We start from the raw sequence: 20,236 nt of genomic DNA on the forward strand, positions 1-20,236 counted from the left end.
ACTTTTATATATATATACACACACACACACATATATATATAAAATATGTTCTCATTTATAATATTATAATCTAGGGAATTTGTAGAGTGAAAATCATTAAAAATCATGCAAGAAATAGTAATATTTTCACATTTTGAATTCACTAAATGACACCATTTTCCCTGATTTCAAAGACCTCTATTACTATTAAGTTTTTTTTTAGATTACAGAGGGAATAAAACACTCAATTTTAAAGGGTGATAGAATAAGCAAAAAATTTCCTGGGTTTTCATCAAAATATATTGAGTCTCTCTGAACAGCTCCACATTACATTAGCCCAATCATCATAACAGGAATTACAATTCATTTCACTAACCATTCAAACCACGTACAACTGAATATTTCATAGTGGGTTGATAATATGTATAATAGTACATACAGTGGAACCTTGCTACTACGAGAGCTGACACTGGCGGGAGAAATACTCGTATCTACGAGTACGGGTAATAACTGAATATAGAAAATTTAAGTCTAAGTCAAAATCCTAAAGCTTCCAAATGTCCAAGTTTCACACCATATCTAAAAAAACGTGCATAGTAGTAACAAAAAAATGCATACAATAAAAGTTGCAGAAAATTAAATTTTAAACAGAAAAGGTTTTTAAGAATTTTTTGTATCTGAAACGGTTTTTGTTTTAATCGTGAATTCCCCCCCTCCCCCACTATTTAGTAAAATGCATTGAACTACTACGAGACAAAAAAGATTTTGAGGGGACGCTCAGAGGCTATAGCTCCTCTACCGAAAGCCAGCGCACCAGCTTCGGGTTGGGGAAAGGCAAATAGTTGCTGCCAACCTAAAGAGAGAGAGAGAGAGAGAGAGAGAGAGAGAGAGAGAGAGAGAGAGAACATGTTTGTCACCAGAGTCCCGCCTACTTCCTACCCCTCCTTGGACCAGCTGCTACCTGCTAGTGACACAGTCCACCGGCCTGGCCACGCAGCATGCGCTTTCTTGCTTAGCAATCTGTGTTTACTACGTGAATGTTTTCCCCCCCAACAGACAAGTGTTTTTCCTTGTTTGAAGATGCCATTTAAATCACTCGTACTTACGAAAGGGCCAACAAGGAAGCACTCTGAACAAACAGTTTAATTTAGTATGATTTAGCTAGTCAACCTGATGGTGCATTACAAAACAGTTGTATCTTTGAAGGTCTTGTAGTATTCTGTACTCATAATTACGAGGTTCCACTGTAATTACTGCGTTACTACTGATCACCACAGATACAACACGATGCTGTGTTGTGTTTGGCCAAGTTAAATGAGTATTCTATACTATTTCTGATATTTATGTTTTTCACCATAAATTAATCCATGTCCAGTGTAGGGCAAGGTAAACAAAAGTTATGAAATTTTACCCCTTAAATTCCCACCCATGAAATTATGATTTTGATTTTACTGTACACACAAACATGTACTTCTGGTATTAAAATTGCAACCATGACACTGTACAAAACTCCAGCACAATACAAATCACCAAGAAACATGATCAGCACGCACACCCACAGTTTGCATTCACTGCATGCTGACAGAGAGCATCTCTGGGGCAGATGTTCCCAGCGACATGTCATCAAGGAAGTCATCGTTATCCTCTTGCAAGTGGCCAGAGGCCTCCTCCACATCATTGGGCTCATCTTCGCTCAAGTCCATGTCATCAAATTCCCGATAGAAAGGTGCGATTATACTCCTACAGCTGAAACAATAACAATGAAAAGTTAGTCAGAATTCACATTATATTATTTAGTAAATCTCATTTAATTTTAAAAGACAAGTGTTATCTTAAAACACTTTTACATTAAATGGCTTGGTTCACTATGTATATATGGAATTGTGAAAGTAAGCTTGATTTTGAAGTCATTTCCAACAGCTGAAGCATGCTGTGGTACATGTAATATGATGCCATATTTCCAGCAAAAATTTTCAATTTTATTTATTTCAATTCAAAGCATATAATTGCAACTAGGGATGGGGCGAATCCTGATTTCCTCGAATCCGAATCCTAACTCAAATCCTAGACTGGAATTGCAGAATCTCGAACCCAAACCCGAATCTTTTAACAGATGATGTCCACATATCTAATGTAAGTGAGATGTATTCTGCTTGCACTAAAAGTCCCTTGACTTTATCACATGTAGTTTGGTACATTTCTGGTATAAGTGTATATAAAGACAAAAATTTTTTCTTGAGAAATTTCAGTTTTAGTACAGATTACCGGTTAGGATTTTTTCTATAAATAACTAGAGGTCTGTGAGCCTAAGAATTTTACTTCGAGCCGAGCTCGAGCTTTTGTGGTACAGTTACACTTTTGGGAAATTATTTTTATCTTAAACTTAGCATAATGTTTGAATAAAGTATTAAATTGAAGTGGGCTTATTAATTTTGGGTAACTATTTACAGTGTGTGTTTACATTTTGCACTGCTAGAAAAAAATAACATTTTTTTCCATTGAATCATACCTGTTTCCATTGAATCTTACCTGTTTCCATTGGTTCATTAGTAACTGATATCATCCAACTAACATAACCAAGTATATGTTTGTGTAAATGTAACATATCTTTGGAAAAATTTCATCCTTGTCAATTTTTCTGGAGTCCTTACTGAGCTTCAACAAACTTAGGCAACTTAGCACCAAAAATCATGTTGTTTGAAAAGTACATTCACATTGTTTCAACATTTACACTTTTCAGCACAATAATTCTGAGAGAGATTGTCACAGAGTATTAAATTCTGTTCTTTAATCTATTATGCAGAACAATAATTTGTTCTGCACGTTCAGGAGTTAAATTAGCTCTACGATTGGAGATAGTGTTTCCAGCAGAAGAGAAGCGTCTCTCGCTGGCAACCTGCGTGACTGGAATGCTTTAGTAAAATTGCTTAACCTCAAAATTAGTGTCATAAATATCTATAACTGGTCATTAAAGTTTAATCAATTGAAAGTAATAAAAATAAAAGCATTTTACTTAATTCAATTTACACTTACAAAAAAAAAACATACACAATAAACCTACATGGAAATTAAAGTCTTTTTCAATATCCTGAACTCTGAAATATGTTTACTCATGTCATCTAATGTAAAGCTGTACTGAAGAAGCAGATTTTGCCAATATTTAGTTGAATCGGCATTTCTGCCGACTTCCGATACAGTACGCTTGTTAATTTTCGGCCGATATTACTGAAAAACGAAAGAGACTGCCATAACCTAAAAATCCACAAGTACCATTTTCACTTTTCGTAGTACTACTGCATTCTTTCAGATCGCATTATTTCTTAGCAACATGTGCCAAGTGTACATATCAAAGTTTAACATCCTTTTTTTTTCTTCAACAATGTTCTTTAATTTAATATGTCATAAATTAATACGTAATACATTACTATCACGGTAAATATACATCTTGGTTGTTACGGTAACTATAGTGCAAATATGGTAGCTATCATGCTTCTGTAGTAATTATGGTATTCTACAAAGAATCTTGTTATTTTTATGGTAATTATCTTAAAATAACTATTTGGTTTGTACTGTAGTTATGGTACATCATCCATATTTCTTTGTATGTTGTTGTTCATTTGTCTTTTCTTCATATTTACGTGCGCCATTATTTGAGACAGGAAGTTTCAGAAAAAATTTTAACGGACTTTATATCACACATTTAATGGCGTAAATGATGAGACCTCGGGCAATTTAAACGCTTTATACGGAAAAACCTGCCACGCGGGACCTCGTAAGCGAGTTTTACTGTATTTTTTCCCGTTAATAGCAAAAAACCGAATCCTTTGACGAATCCTATATCAGACCTGCCGAAGCTTCGAATCCCTAGTATTCGGCGGATATTGGATTCGGTTGCCCCATCCCTAATTGAAACCAATAATATTTGACGTTAAGATCACTGTCTGTCAGCCGTATTTCTTAGGAAGTAAAACACAAGCTATCAGTGTTGACGAGAGTGTAAAAAGCCTATTTTATATCAATATTTCTTGGACTTCTGTGAAATGCAAGGAAAAAAAAAATGTTCCAACATAGTGCTATGAACATATTGGAGGGAGGGTCACAAGGCAGGCCAAAGGCCTGCTAGCGGTTAGCTGGACCACTGGACCCCGGGAGGGGTGCGGTCCGTTAGCGTGACATTCCTTGTCAGATTAGCGGTGGTCTTTGATATCCCCCTCCCCCATTTACCCTTTCCACGGCACTTTGTCATCAACAGTCCTTCTGGAGGATTCTGCGGGATCCCAAAGCCAGCTGCATGGAGTAGCGTTAACTATGAATCTATTGTTCTAGGAGCCTATGGTGTTGATTCGACCCTGATGATGCTACAACTCAAAAGGTGTGCGAGACTAATCCAGAAGGAAGCTGAGGGGTATAAAAACGTGATGCCAGCCTTTGAGGAATGAAATGAAGAATGGACGACGAGCAACGGGGCTCGTGTGCAGAGACTGGTGCATCGGGACTGTGCTGTATGTGATGGACGAGTGAGTAGTGCGAAGAAGTGTGTTGGGACCAAAGTGAGCGGTAAGAAACGAGCAGCAGGGAGAGCCACTGTCGAGCAGAGCTCCAGTGGGGAGAGTGAACTGTGGACTGAACGAAAGAGTGATCGATTAGCGGACAAACATTTCAAGTGTTGTAATTTAATTAATTGTGTAAATAGTATTAAATAAATAAAACTGTATTTATTTGAGAGGGCTATCCTTTATTAAATTGTTTTCTAACTTGTAGTATATGTTTTGATCCAATTAAAATTTTATTTAACATTCAAGAAGAATAACTAAAAGAGGATTGGCAGAAGCATAGCTCATTTTGTGAACACACGCACCGCGGGATGTGCAGAGGATCATAGGGGAAGACAGCCTCCAGGTAGGTGGCAGTGGAGACGGCCAGTCCCATGTCGTCCATGTAGATGACAGGCATGGTGCTGCGGGCGTTGCGCTCCATCACAGTGTAGCAGTACGCCAGCTGGTGGGTGCGAGTCACGGCTGCGAACCTGCGCACCAGGACTGGCTGGCACACGCGCAGGGGGTTCAGCACGCACGTCACCATCTGCGCCAGCCCCAGCGACTGCAGGAACGTCAGGTCTGAAACAAGTACATCGTCCACTACAGTCGGTGCAAGTTGGTGGATTACAGCTTTCGGGAAAATGAGGAACATAAACCTAGACCAGGTAAAAAAAAAATCCGTTGGTGTACTTGCACACATAGTAGAAAATGGATACGTAATTCAAAATTAAAATGACCATTAGTAAAGGTAAGCTTGTATTGACAAAAACTGAATAATGATAAAACCAAAATAACAATGGAATAGGCACAAGTAACTTACCGTATTTACCCATGTACCACCCGCCCCCATGTATTACCCGCACCCCTAATTTTCAACACACTCTCCAGGAAAAAATTTTTTTTTTCACTATAATGTCATTTACAAGTGCCAGCATAAATAGGGAAAAAGAGTCTGTCATTGTAACAACAAAGTAAACACAGAATTTTATTAACATAAATTTTATTAACATAAATGCATGGAATATTAAGAAAAAACCAGTAATATTCAATTGCTAAAACAACAGACGTCAATTTGGTGAAATAAATTTTAAAATGTTGGTATGCAATAAAAACGATCGTCAACTGTTAGGTCCGTTTCAACATCCTGCAAAGAGAAATAAAAATCGTAGTGTTAACAAACTCATTCATAAAACCTGCCACAAAAGAAAACAACTGCAAGTAAAAATAGGGCCTACTTACACTGCCGTCACTAAGATCATCTATCATGCTGTCATCAGAAGAGTCATTGTCGTTCCAGACTGCGTCGTCTTCTTTCCCATCAAGTGAGTTTGAAATCCCACACTTCTTAAAGCTTTTGACAACAAGCTCTGCGGGTATGTTGTCCCACGCTGTTTTCACCCACTTGCAGATAACATCTTTGTCAGGTCGCTTAATGCGGCCCGTTGGTGTCAACTGATGCTCCGCACTTGCCATCCACTCTGTGTACAGGCGTTTCAAAGTTGCCTTGAAAGGCCTGTTTACACAGACATCGAGGGGTTGCAGAAGGGACGTCAATCCACCGGGCATGATTGCAAGATCCGTTTTCTGCCTTTTTAAGGCAGATTTCACACTTTCCGACGTGTGCGCGCGAAAACTGTCTAGCACTAGCATGCTGGGAACGTTCATAAGTGCCCCAGGACGTCTGCACCACACTAACTTTACCCATTCTTCAACGAGCGTAATGTCCATCCACCCACGTTCTTGCGCTCTCACGATAACACCTTTAACGTTTATTTTAGGCACCGTTTTACGTTTCACCACGAGGTAGGGTGGGAGCTTGCGACCGTCGGCCGTAATGCATAGCATTACCGTGCAGCGTTGCTTCTCGTTACCACCGGTTTTTATGGAGACACTTTTCCCCCCCTTCTTGTTAATAGTGGTATCCAAGGGCATTTCAAAATAAACAGGCGTTTGATCCGCATTCCCAATTTGAGAGAGAAGGTACGAATGTTCCGTTCTCTGCCGAATCACAAAGCGCTGAAAGTTCGTCAGTTTTGTTTCATATGCATCTGGGAGTCTTTGTGCGATGTTGGTACGACGGCGCAAACACAAATCAAACCGAATAAAAAACTTGTTTAGCCACGAATGACTGGCCTTAAAATTATCCACCCCACACTCTCTTGCAATTTGTGTGGCCTTCAATGTGCACATTTCTGTTGAGACTGCGTATCCAAATTGCCGTTTTTCAACTACATATTCATTCAGTTTTTCTTCTATTTCCGGATAAAATGGTTTTTTTCCACGGAATGCTCTCCGACTGCCCGCACTGTTAGAAAATATGTCCTTTTTTCTCCAATCTCGTATACAGCTTTCATCAATGTTGTATTTCCTACCCGCAGCACTATTTCCAGTTTCTTCTGCTTCTTTTACCACTTTCAGTTTTTCACTTACAGTGAATGATCGCAATCGCTTAGCACTCATTTTCACTACTTATTCACCGTTAACAGAACAATAACGGCGGGTGGAGGTGTAGGTGGTACTGGCTTGATGCTGCTCGGCACGGTCTGGCGCTGCCTGGAATGCTAGGTCGGCACGGTCCTATGCTGCTCGGCACGGTCCGGCGCTGCCTGGAATGCTAGGTCGGCACGGTCCTATGCTGCTCGGCACGGTCCGGCGCTGCCTGGAATGCTAGGTCGGCACGGTCTGGCGCGGCACGGCACGGTCCGGCGCTGCACGGCACGGTTCAGTGCCGCCTTGGCACATGCCAGCGGGCGATGCAAGCTGTACACGTGGCGCACGACGTAGTTAACAATATTGCTTGTTTGCTATTCACCCGCGCTACAATATGATAGTAACAGGTTGGATACTTGTATTTTCATTGTAATAAATGCTTCCAGCATTCTGTAATGTACGATAAATCCATTTTTCTCAGTCTTAATTTTTGTCCAAAACCTCAAATTTCGTGTATGACCCGCACCCCGATTTTTGATTGTTGTTTTTCGGAAAAAATGTGCGGGTGGTACATGGGTAAATACGGTAACTAAATTTGGTATATCACATCATTTAAATACAAACATTTTAGGTTAGCTTTAATTTAAAAACATTAAAAAAATTAACAAAACTTTATTTTGTTTCCATATACGGTTTTTTTCAGTATGATGGAAGAGAACATAATATATATTATATAATAATATATAATAATATATATTAATATATAATTAATATATAATATAAAACATATATTATGTATAATTTATATTATAAAGGATTCTGGAATATTAACATTGCATATTTATTTGATTCATATGTAGTAATAGCACTAATAGTACTGTAACAATAACCCTGTGACAAAATGGCAAATTTAATTTTGAAACTGTGTTTGCTCCATAATTAAATTTAAACCTTTCAATCAAGCAAATATTATTTCTCAATGGCCATTGCTAAAAACATTATGCAGGTTTAAAAGCTATATTAACACCATTTCTAGTTTTTAAAGTAAAAAAATGCGAAGCACGCCACTTTAAGTAGCTCTTGAAATTTAAGCATGATACTGGTGGCATATATATGTAAAATAAATAAATAATTAAATAAATTTTTACAAAAAATCTTTTAAAATTATATTACCATAAAATCTTGGATCTAGACACTGCATAAAAAGAACCAATGTTTAGCTAGTATTTATACACTGTGTAGTTAATATGATGTATAAGCTCCAGACATTCCAACGGCCTGAAAAACTGCAAACGTGATAGATTTTCACAAAGCAGGAAAGGACAAAACTAAGCCACAAAATTATAGGCATATTAGCCTGCTTAAAATTATGTCCGAAGTCTTATTTCGTGCCAAACTTTGGGTTCCAATAAAAATGTTGAGATATTTGGGGAAAACAATATAAATGGTAGGATATTTTTTTTTTGCAAATTCAGCATTTCACCATTTATGGGGTTCGTAGTTGTGAAAAGATTTGAAGTATTAAAGTTTCAGTATGCCATTCTCTTAGACATTTGTTGATTTTTTCTCATTTCCGTAGTAAGACTTTTCCGTAATAAAAACATTTTTTTAAAGCCACTTTGTTGAAAAACTTGTTACGGTTGTTACACCGTAATGAAAAGCAAAAAAACAAGTACCATCTTTTATTACATAATCGTCGCACGCACGTAATCGTCACACCTATATTTTTGGCTGTCAAAATTGGGATAAAAAAACCACTCACTTAAACGTTGAATGATGATTTTGTTCCCACTATTAGATGCAGAGCGCTTTGTATTGGTATCTTTTCCGTATAAAACGATGTATTTTAAAGTAGAAATATAATATTTATTCGGACATTACCACTTACTTATTTAATTAACAGAAATACGAAGTTGTCTGACGTGTAAATTTTCTTTTAAAGACTTTTTAAACGTCATTTCCTTTATCTGATCGTCTGCGTCGCCGCGGTGTACCGCTTATGAACATGTAGCCAGCGCTATATGGTATAATTCATGTTTGGTTATGTTGCTTCCCATATAGAGTGCGCGCACCTAGTCGAATATAGATATCTCGTCGATTGCATGCAGCGCGCGCTCTCTGTCGAGTGCCGAGTTAACTACATTTGATGGCCCGCATTCTTTCGTGGTAAATGTGTACTACGGCAATAGTTACGTATTAGTTCATGTCGCAGATTCAAGTGGCAAAAGTTCGCGTTACAGTTTGGGTTTTCTATTTAAAGTTGAAGAAAGGTTTTTGTTTAATGAATTATTAATATAAATTATTTGGCGTGCTCTTGTATACTCCATTTTTTTTATTTATGAAATAAACATATTTTTCATGAACGGTTTTTTTATGAATAACTTTAACAAACAAAATTTTTTTTCCCGCATAATAGTCACAACCCTAATTTTCAAACTTGATTTTAGAATAAAATATGCGACGATTATGCGAGAAAACACGGTACTTACTTTTCCTGGAGTCGACTAGGTCTGTGTGCCTGAAGGCGACGACGTAGAACACGGCTTGGCAGATGAAGTAAAACACACCGTGCAGGCGGACATCTAGGTTCACACTCTCCAGGTCTTCTTGGTTGCTGATGTACTTATGGATCCAGGCTGCCATCTCTGCCAGGGTGCTCTTCAGCATGCTGGAACAGATATAGTCTAGAGCTGGGCCCAATGGATCATTTTGGTTGAAGAAAATTTTAGGCTGGGAAATATATTTCTATGGGAACAACATGGGATTGAAGATTGTTTGTTTACATATTCAAATTATTTTTTATTTTTTTATAAAGGAAAAATTGTGCAATTTATACTATGTACAAACCACATCTAGTGAATAGAGGCAAGAAATTTTCACTTACCGAAAAATAGCATGAAATAAGTAAGCAAGAGATGTGAATGTTGAAGCATCTCAACATGTCCACTTTCTATGGTGAGATTATATTACACAATTCATATTTGGACTGGGTATAATTGTGTGTTAACATTTAATTAATTTCAGATTTTTATCGGAAATAATTATATCAAATTAACAAAATACATTCAAAATGCTTGTTTACATTTCGAAACAGAGAAAGTTAAAACATTTCCTTTGCAATGTTTGAAAATTCAGTACTGTCAAAGCCTTTCTAAAGTATTTTTAATGTGGGTAAATTAAATTGCCGAACATTCACGTGGACACCATATTTCCAGAAATTTAATTTGTTGCTATAAAACGTATTTAAATAATGGCACAGCAATCCACTGTTTGTTTATGTAAAAACCACATTTACAATTTTATTTTTACTTTCACGTCACCAAAGTTTTGGCTCATGACCATATGGTTTACCGTGACACATTACACAAAAATAAATGTTGTTTACAATGACAAATGAATCTACAGTAACCAAACGCTCACGTAGTAATGTATAAGAGTTAAACTTCACACTATTAGTTTTAAATTTTTATGTTCCAACTAAACTGTTTTGAAGGTTTGTTATTAAGTGCAACACTGTTGCAACGTAAACTGCGGGAAATGCTTTTACATAAAGCAGGAAATCAATGTATTAATACTATAGGGAAAATTATGGTGCAAGTAAAAAAAAAATTAATCATAATAATTCGTAAATTCTGAGTATGTAAAAAGGAGGTTCTACTGTATTTACACTTTTAACTATGTATTGGTATTCAGGATGACCAAGTAACTAGTTCAGCAATGTAATATTTTTCTCTGTTATCTACCCAAAAAATGTGTTGATAGTTCTAATACATGTCAAAATGATTAACAGGTTCTCTCCTGGTAAAACATGCAGTTAGCAGACACCAAGGATCTTATTTCCCAAACACCGGTGTTAAATCTAGCTTCAAAAGACATGGCAAGATATAGAATACCCTCTAGACCAGCGGTTCCCAAAAGGTGTTCCGCGGAGTCCTGGGGTTCCGTGGCAGGGTCACAGGGGTTCCTTGAGTCGGGAAGAAAGTCACATAAAGCAGACACAATTAATGTAATAACTTTCTTTGTAGGAGTAGGGGTTCCAACGAAAAGATAGGTCGATCTTAGGGTTCCCTGAGGGGAAAAAAAAATGGGAACAGCTGCTCTTGACATCACCAGTGCTGAAATGGCATTCACATGAAAGTGTACAATGTTAAGTCTAGTTTCTGACTAAACTTTTCTTTACATTTTAAGATGCCAAAAGTGTGCATCCATTAAATACTATCTTGATGATAACAGTTTACAATGAGCGCTCTTTAAAGCTGTCAGAATGAAAGGCGGCTCAGGACTCACTTGAGAGTGACGTACGAGGCGCGTGCCAGGAAGCTGGCCAGGTACGTAGCGGCCGCCTGGCGGATGACGGACGGTCGGCTGATGGCAGTGGCCACGCGCCACAGGAAGTCTATGAAGGCCTCGGCGAGCGTGAGCCGGAAGCTGCACGCGTAGAACATGAGGAACTGCGCGTAGCCCGTCGCGTGCGTGGGCAGCACGGCACGCTCGAAGGCGTGCAGCTGCAGGCTGTACGCAGTCTTGGCACCCTCCCACCCTGTGCTGCACCTTTTGCGCACGTGATGTAGCAGCGCGCACATCAGCACGTCCAAAGTGTGCCCTGACCCGGGATCCTCCATCTGGAACACCTCTCCCTGCCCTTCCTCCTGGCTCGAGCACGGCATGCTCACGTCCAGCGCAACCAACCTGCACAGCATACACACACATTGCTTCCACAGTCCTGTCAACCTATAGGCATCAGTATCCAGCAACACTCCTGACAAGTGGGCACATATTTTAGTCAAGTTGAACCGAAGCAAGTAAAAATATGTACATCTGAGTTGAGTCCACAACTTGATTTTTTTTTAGACCAGTTCTTAAAAATCATTTTGTGCTCAAGAAGTAACAGATGTTTATCTTTGAAGTGTAATAAAATAAATATTATTAGAAAGGATTAAGCTACAATACTAAGGGTCAAAAATATTCAGGGATAAATATTAAATATTTTAAATCATAGATTTTATAATATTTAAAGGATTTATATTTTATGACTATTTTAAAAACCTACTGGATTTTTTTTTAAATGTACTTATATGGACATGATAAGAATACTGCAACTAACCTTTAAAATTACTGAAACAAAAAGTGGCACTAAACTATGTGCAAAGTCCATAATAACATCTATTATAAACTCAAACAAAGCCATACTGAATTTTAAGTAGATATTCAAAGATGAGACAATACAAGATGTATAAATTTAATGTTGCAATGTTTGTGCCAAACCTCTATAATATTGATTCATGCTGTAGTAGAAAAAAAAATAAATTCAGATATTAACTAGGCCTGTTGTAAATATAAGTTTTTTTTTTGGTTCAAATTCAATACGAATATCAAAATATTCTTGAAGCTCAAATACTAATATTGAATTCTAATAATAAAAAATGAGGGGAATATATTTTTCTTCAAATTATTTATGACTGTTAATATTAATGTTATTGAACCAATTTTTAATTTTATCCAAAAGAATGTTGTGATAAACTATGTTAAATGCTTTTCTGAAATCTAACAGCACTAATATTGTCATCAAAAGCTAAATTTATTTCATCTGTGACATTAATTAGGGCAGTGCATGTGCTGTGAAAACTACGAAAAATTGATTGATAGCTATTTAGTGGAAAATTGCTGTGAAAAAACCTAGAAATTTGCTGGTATACTATAAATTCAAGTGCCTTGGACAAAGTAGGTAATATGCTACTAGGCCAAAAATTATTTAGCTATTAAGAATTTCTAGTCTTTGAATAGGTTTTATAATAAACTTTCCAAGCCCTGGGAAACAAATTAGCTTAAAATGAAGTGTTAAATATATTTGTAATTGCAAGAAGAATGTTACAAACAATTTTCCAAACAAACCAAATGCTGACGTGATCAGCACCTTAAACTTGGGGCTTAATATGCATAATGGACTTGTACACATAGGAGAACTTAAAACAAGTGAAGTTGAACTTGTTACAATATATTTTTCAACCAATCATCTGCTTGCATTCGTATCCTTTGTGAGGCTGTATCATCTGTACACCATTTTCCTCATTCGAGGCATAACTTCTGACTAGGGATGGGCCGGTCGAATCCTCGAATCCCACCGAATCTCTAGTATTCAAAAGATTCGAAATTCGAGGGAAAAGATTCGGGATTCGAGGAAAAACATTGATGTAAATGTAGTACTTTAAAAACTTAAATGCTTACAATTTACTTGGCCTGTTTACGTTTTCCTTGGAACACATCCTATTGAGGTACAGTAGAACCTCGTTAATATGTGATGGTCAGGACCGAGATAATCACGGATTACCGAATTTCACGGACTAGCGATTAAAAGTCCGGAAGGTCTTGTCAAGCTTCTCAGACACCGGCGTGCAGCTGGGTTAAGGCTAAGGTCATGTGATGTAACATCTCCCGAGGCTTACTGCGCCTTGGCAGCAGATGGATAAAAAATAGTAAACTCCCCATTATTCGTGTTAATTGGGACCCGCCGATGCCTGGATAATTGAAATCCTGTAAAAAAAATAATAATAAACCCGGATAATCTGGTAAGGGCCGGCCGTCTTCGAATTAGTGTCTCGGCTTAAAAAAAATACAGCACTGCCTAGCCATTAGTTCACGGTCATTTACAACAGTAGAATAGAGAAAGATAAGATCGTGCTGACCTTGCACACATAAATTTTGGGTAGGCCCCCCTCCCCCCTCCCCCTTCGTACAGCCGAATGCCAGCCAGACACGTCACTTGCCAGGCACCTGCTAGCCCAGGAAACAAAGGTTTCAACCTGTGAAAAATTTGTCCAAAGCTGAATTTTTGCACAGTGGTAGAGTCGACTATGCTTAATAACATACCGAAAGTTTACCGCTGTAGACCTTGTGCGTATCACTGAAAATTTGCAGTTAAGTCCTAGATGACAGCGACTTGCAGCAGTTCATTAAAATGCTTCCCATTTACGCACTTTTTACCGTAGACTCTCGATAGCTATATGAAAATAATCTTAAAGCACTACTACTCACATTTATAATGAATAAAGTTCTAAGTGTTAATATTAAAAGTAAGAAAAAAATGTTTAATTAATGAAATAAGTTTTTTTACATCAGTCAAGGCAATAAAAAGACAATTCACTTAAAAATAAAGGGTCTTACACAAATATTTCTTAAACAAAAGTTGTTGTATAGTTCTTAAGCTTTACAGGGACATATCTCTCAAAAGTCTAGCTTAATTTATAGGATCACTAGAGACTCCCGAGCTTATCAATGTCGTCTACGCACTGCGACAGAGCCACAGCCGCAAGCGCTGTGGCCACTCTCACTCCCACGAAATCGAAGATTTTTAATCTTTGTAAAATTTGCTCCTAACTGAAATTTAAAACAGTGGTAACATTAAAGTTTTCTAGCAACATTTGAAATGTTTACCTTCGCAAACGGAACACCGAAAACGAGAAGTTAAGTCCTAAATAATACTTTATTGATCACTCAACAATATGGCACTATAACGTAATTACTATAGTATACTTTCAGAATAGCAAACCAAAACTTACTCAAAACATTTTTCTCAATGATTAAATTAAAAAATTTTTCACTACGTTTGACTAAATATGCTATTTATTCAATAATATTAGAAGAGAGGTGTTATGAAAAAAAAGGCACAAATGGAAATACGTACGTATTACAAAAACACGAAGAGCCCGATGTGAAAACATTAAATAAAAGTAGTTGAAAAGTTCTTAAACTTTAAATTAGTTTATTTGTTGAGAGCCTGGTACAATGTGTCTGACCGCTAAAGCGATCCAAGCCGCGTAGTGTATACTACTGCGAGGTTGTCGAAGTAGGCTCGGGTCGGGACGAATTTCGCTGTAAAGAAACAAAGGTTTTTAATACATTGAAAATTATCCCACAGCCGAAAATTTGTATAGTAGCAGAATGAACATTTCTTAGTAACACGTCAAAATTTTACTGCAGTAAACCTTGTGCGTCACACCAAAAACGAGCAGTTAAGTCCAAAATGACAATTTTTTGCAACGATCCACAATAATGGAAATTGCAAATGCAGTTTATGAAGTAGACTGACAGTATGGAACCCAAAGTAATATAGAAACATTGCCCTATCTGAGGATAGTGATAAAAAGTACAGTTTAAACATCTTTCTATAAAATAGACAATTTAATCATTAAAGTTAACGAATTAACTTTCATTCAATTTTAAGGAAATATAAATACATTTTACATAAACTTAAAGAGCCCAACATGGAAATCGTTTACAGTAAACGTTGTTGCATATTTATTCATCTTTAAATTGGTATATTTTTTAAGTGTCTCATACAATTAGTCTGACCGCTGAAGCGATCCGAGCCGCGTAGTGTATACTACTGCGAGGTTGTCGAAGTAGGCTCGGGTCGGGACGAATTTCGCTTTAAAGAAACAAAGGTTTTTAATACATGGAAAATTATTCCAAAGCAGAAACTTTGTACTGTTGTAGAATAAACTTTTCTTAGTAACATGTCAAAAGTTTACCGATGTAACCCTTGTGATCACACCAATAACGAGCAGTTAAGTCCTAAATGATAATTCCCAAACGATCCACAAAATTGTGTTTCGTAAATAATTTAATAACTCCATAAATACTTTTTTTAAGTAGGCTCTCAGTATACAGCAAACTTGGTTTGCCCTCAAACGCCATACTGCTACAGTAATAGGAATATGAAATCACTACAGACAAGATTTTGTTCCGTTTACTATGGTGAAACCAGAGCTAACCGAGAAATGACCGAACGTCCCGGAAAGATGTGATATTTGACGATATTGCGCGAGTAGCACACCCGTACGTGACTACAGAGAATGGATAGTTTCCTTAACCGTTAGGATTTCTGGTACGAACATCCTCTCACAGGTAGGGTCATAAAATACGGTCAAACTCTTGCAAAAACATCCATCACTGCTCTTTGCCACTAGCAATCCAACGACGTCAGCTAGGCGCAGCACTAAAATACATTAACATATTAAAAAAAACAGAATATGTAATGCTACCTATACGTTTTACAACACAACTCGTGTTTTAACTATTTTCTGAAGAAAAAAAAACCTATTATGATAGGAATTATGTTGTAAAAGTGAAAAAAACTAAGAGTACATTTACGATGTATAGTTTTATTCAATTTTTATGTAGTAAACTGATTTTAAAGAAGTAAATATATAATTTTTTATTTTGTCGAATACAGGCTACATTAAAATTTTGCATTGTTCTGATCGAAAATAAAACGATGTATCAGAAATAAAAACAAAAAATTGTTGCTAAAAAAATTATTTTTAATAATAGAATTTTTGAAACAATAAATCCATGCAGATATAAAACCAGAGGTCCTCTAGAGTTTTTCATTTACAAGTTCCAAGCAGAAATTGTTTATTGTTAATTTTATTGTATCAAAAAACATTCATACAAGAAAAAAAAAATGCATATCTCATTACATGTAACATAAATACACCCTCTCATATGAATTAGCTATGTTTAAAGTAATCCCTAAATAAGACCAAGTTGAATGAGTGTCGCAGTACGCAGTGTGTCGCAATGCCGCGCCGGAACGGCGGTGGCCGCGAGAGATCAGTACGGCCGCAGTACACTGCAACGCTCGGGCCGCTTTAATGAGCCAACTAATTACGTTAGACTCTTTATAAATATACTGTCTTAAAGCTAAAGGTATAACCAAAAACATTTATTTGAACATTTTTTGCATTGGACTCTTCAAATTGGTGTAAATAGTATTTTTATCTGGGTGGCAAAGATAAATTAAATATGTCATGAATTAATCGCTTAATATCATATCTTTAATATTAAACAAATTATGCTTTTTACAACATTAATGGCTGTATTAGAGTCTCAAGATTATTTTGGTAATTTTATGGACAGTCTAAATTAAAAACTGTACAAATGGGTAGCATTTTAATGGACTGATGTAAGTCGCTGTCATCTAGGACTTAAATGCAAATTTTCGGTGATACGCACAAGGTCTACAGCAGTAAACTTTCGGTATGTTATTAAGCATAGTCAAATCTACAACTGCGCAAAAATTCAGCTTTAGAAAAATTTTTCACAGGTTTGTGCCTTTTTAAGTCTTGGTTTCCTGGACTATGCTGTGCGTTGGCAGGTGGAAACAAACAAAAGGAGACGGGAAGCAGAAGTCAGGACATCCCCCTCAAGTTTAAAGAGTGACAAATGTGACAGCTGAAAGGGGGGCGACACAAAGGGTCGGTACAAACAGCGTTGCAGAGTTTGGCGGCCCACGCGATGGCTTGCAGTGTTTGCCGGCAGCCGGCCCGCGTGACGTTAATTTTAAGTGCTGACAATTTTTACTTCTCTTTTTTTTTCTTCTCTTTTAAATCGACCCGGATTATCCGATACCCGAATTAGCGCATCACGGATTAACGAGGTTCTACTGTATTATACTTTTAATTTGTTATTATATAAAAAAATTATGAAGCATGTACTGATTTGGGAACTTACTTTATATTCATGAACATGGATGCATTGTTGCTACATTGGCATTAAATAAGGCATAAATCACAGATGTATTCTCAGAATATGCTAAAAAATAAAATAAAGCACATTTAGGATCTAGACTAGTAATATGAATCTTGTTTTTATTTTTAAATAACTTTACCGAGAAATCTGTTACTTAGTAATACAACAATAATGCAGACTTTCATCACAAGTTACGGTCGCACATGTAGTAATAACAATGAAATAATGAATGACAAAAATTAATACATTATACAATTATTATTTTAATCGCGATTCAATTTTAAATATTATGATACACATTGTATTTATGAATTTTTTTAGGACCAAGTTTGGTTTGTGTAGACTACCAACGTTAAAATATGTATTATCTGAGAATTCCATGATGGCCAACCAATGAATTTGTTAGCCAATCATTTTGAGCAACACAAAAAATAACTAATATTAATATAAAGAATTTTAATGGGTAAACTAGAGAAAACACCCCGTCACTTTTAACTTTGGGCATATTAATCACTATGCATTAGTGAGGCTTAATTTTAAAAGACGCACAACAATATTTCTTATGGCCTAAAACCATTGAAGCCAAGATGGCGCCTTTCAGTTTCCATTAAATATTTCAGGAAAGCGTTTATCTTCATTTGGGACTTTAAACAAATGTCAAGTTGGTAACTACAAAATATTGTTCCGTCGTATGTTGAATTTCGTTTTCCGATTTCCGTGGATACATGAATCACTGTACTCACAGATAATGCCTGAATGCCTTAAATCCACCAAGTCGGATTCTACAGCAATTGATGAAGTGACCAGATTCTTACGTGATCCTACAGTTAACCCAGAAATAAACATCCTTGAATACTGGAAAACTCAGTCCGCGTGTTCACCCAGGCTACATAAACTGTCCAAAAAATATTTGTGTTCACCACCTGCGACAGTGTTCTCTGAATGTTTGTTCAGCATTGCAGGAAACATAATATGTGACCAAAAACAGAATCGTCTTGATCCAGACCGTGTCAAAATCCTTGTTTGTTTTTTTAAATAAAAATTTAAAGGGTTAAATAATTCTGCATAATGTTTAATTTTTTCTCTTAACTTATAAATTATTTTATAATTAACCCTTGAGATCTGGATTCAGATTCGAGGGGTGGATTCGAGGTACTGTTTGGGATTCGAATTCAAGATTCGGATTCGGGAAAAATGGGATTCGACCCATCACTACTTCTGACAAAAACACAACAAAAATTAACCACTAGCCATTTGTTGACCTGATTACATGACACATGATGCAACTGGTACAGCAATATGAAGAGCTAATTCAGTTTCATTGTTTGTTGAGCACTGTGGTAATAATTTTATATTGTGGAGACAATGATGAAAGTTTTAGTTTACTTATCATGCTACGATATCCGTTTTTGGCTGAACTTATACCATATTTCTGGTACGTCATGGTAAACATGTTATAATTCAGAGTTGATTCATAAATAAAATATATATTACTCGGTATATTTAGATACAGGTTTTTACAACAAAGAATTGTACTGAAAATATTTATAAATATTGTATCCTCTTGAAGCAAAATTAAAGAATGCTGCAAAAACATAACCACAGAGGTTAACACCAGTATCAAAAATGCTAACTGTGCTGAAGTTAGCGCTCTCCGCTGTATCTATTTATTGCCCAGCGCATCATTGTACAGAGAGCTTGGGACAACAACCTATGCAATTCCATGCTACTAAGGCAAATTCTGCTGTGGTTAATTTTTTTACATCATAATGTGAAATGATGCCGATAGACCTAATGACTTTCTTACAGGTGTCTACTATTATTAAAAAATTAAATTTTAGTCAACCACCCTACAGGTAGCATCAGTCTCTCTGAGAGCCTCTAATGTGTGGTTATCAAGGTATATGTCAGAAACACTAATTATTCCCCACCCACTTTGGCCACTGGTAATGATAGAGCTAATACATAATGGCTTTCCTACAGGTGTCTACTACCAATAAAAAATAAAATTAAAGAGGCAAACACTAAACAGGTTGCACCAGTGCTTCTGAGGGTCTCTAATGTATGGTTTTCATGGTAACTTAAAATATATTTCAATAATTTGAATTACTTAATTTAATAATCAACATTTACAAGTAATATGAAGCTTTTAACCAACAACAAATATTTGTGGTAATGAAATCCCTACAAATGGCCAAATTTTAAAAGAGAAAGCTGAACAATCAGTGCATAACCTATGTATATCAATTTTAATGGTTTTTATATAGCAACTGATCTGAACTATTCCATTTTAAGAAGTTTTCCCTGTTAATAAGTTTTTATCATCCAGTCCCTTAAAAAATCTGAACAGGATTTTACTGTACTTAATGTTACAGCTGTTTTTTCTTAGCATATTCTAGTTAATCTCTCTCCCACCAGAATTTTTCTCAAAAATTGAGTCTTAATTTCTTCTTCTTCAGATCTACCCTTATAACTTTTTTTATGTTTAAAAATTTAGATTTTGACCCCAACAATGTGAACTTCGAATAACTTTAAGACTCAAGTTGACGGTTTCTTAACTACAGTAGAACCTCTCATATCCGACCTTGACGGAACCGGGCCATGGTCAGAACGGCCGAAAGGTCAGATATCAGGAGGAGCAAAAAACGCCTTTCCCAGCTATACAGAATGTACAGTAATACAACTTTATTTGTAAAAATTTTGCTGTATACATTTCATACATTTACTGTTGTTAAATTATAAATGAGAAGATGAATACA

At 36.4% G+C, this 20,236-nt stretch overlaps 1 protein-coding gene across 2 annotated transcripts in view; it reads right to left on the minus strand.

The window, feature by feature from the left end:
- Nucleotides 1–256: 256 nt before the first annotated feature.
- Nucleotides 257–20,236, minus strand: part of LOC134537085 (RNA polymerase I-specific transcription initiation factor RRN3) — a 55,317-nt gene continuing 35,337 nt past the window's right edge. Inside the window, exons 7-10 of one of the 2 annotated variants that reach the window (XM_063377338.1) lie at nucleotides 11,235–11,636; nucleotides 9,437–9,615; nucleotides 4,838–5,096; nucleotides 257–1,725 (exon numbers count right to left, since the gene is read on the minus strand). In XM_063377338.1, the coding sequence (XP_063233408.1) occupies nucleotides 1,548–1,725; nucleotides 4,838–5,096; nucleotides 9,437–9,615; nucleotides 11,235–11,636 (1,018 nt within the window). In that variant the 3' untranslated portion in view covers nucleotides 257–1,547. The remainder of the gene's footprint in view (nucleotides 1,726–4,837; nucleotides 5,097–9,436; nucleotides 9,616–11,234; nucleotides 11,637–20,236) is intronic. The other variant, XM_063377349.1, reaches the window with a different exon arrangement.

The sequence above is a fragment of the Bacillus rossius genome, chromosome 1 (assembly GCF_032445375.1).
Source record: "Bacillus rossius redtenbacheri isolate Brsri chromosome 1, Brsri_v3, whole genome shotgun sequence".
Lineage (NCBI taxonomy): Eukaryota > Metazoa > Arthropoda > Insecta > Phasmatodea > Bacillidae > Bacillus > Bacillus rossius.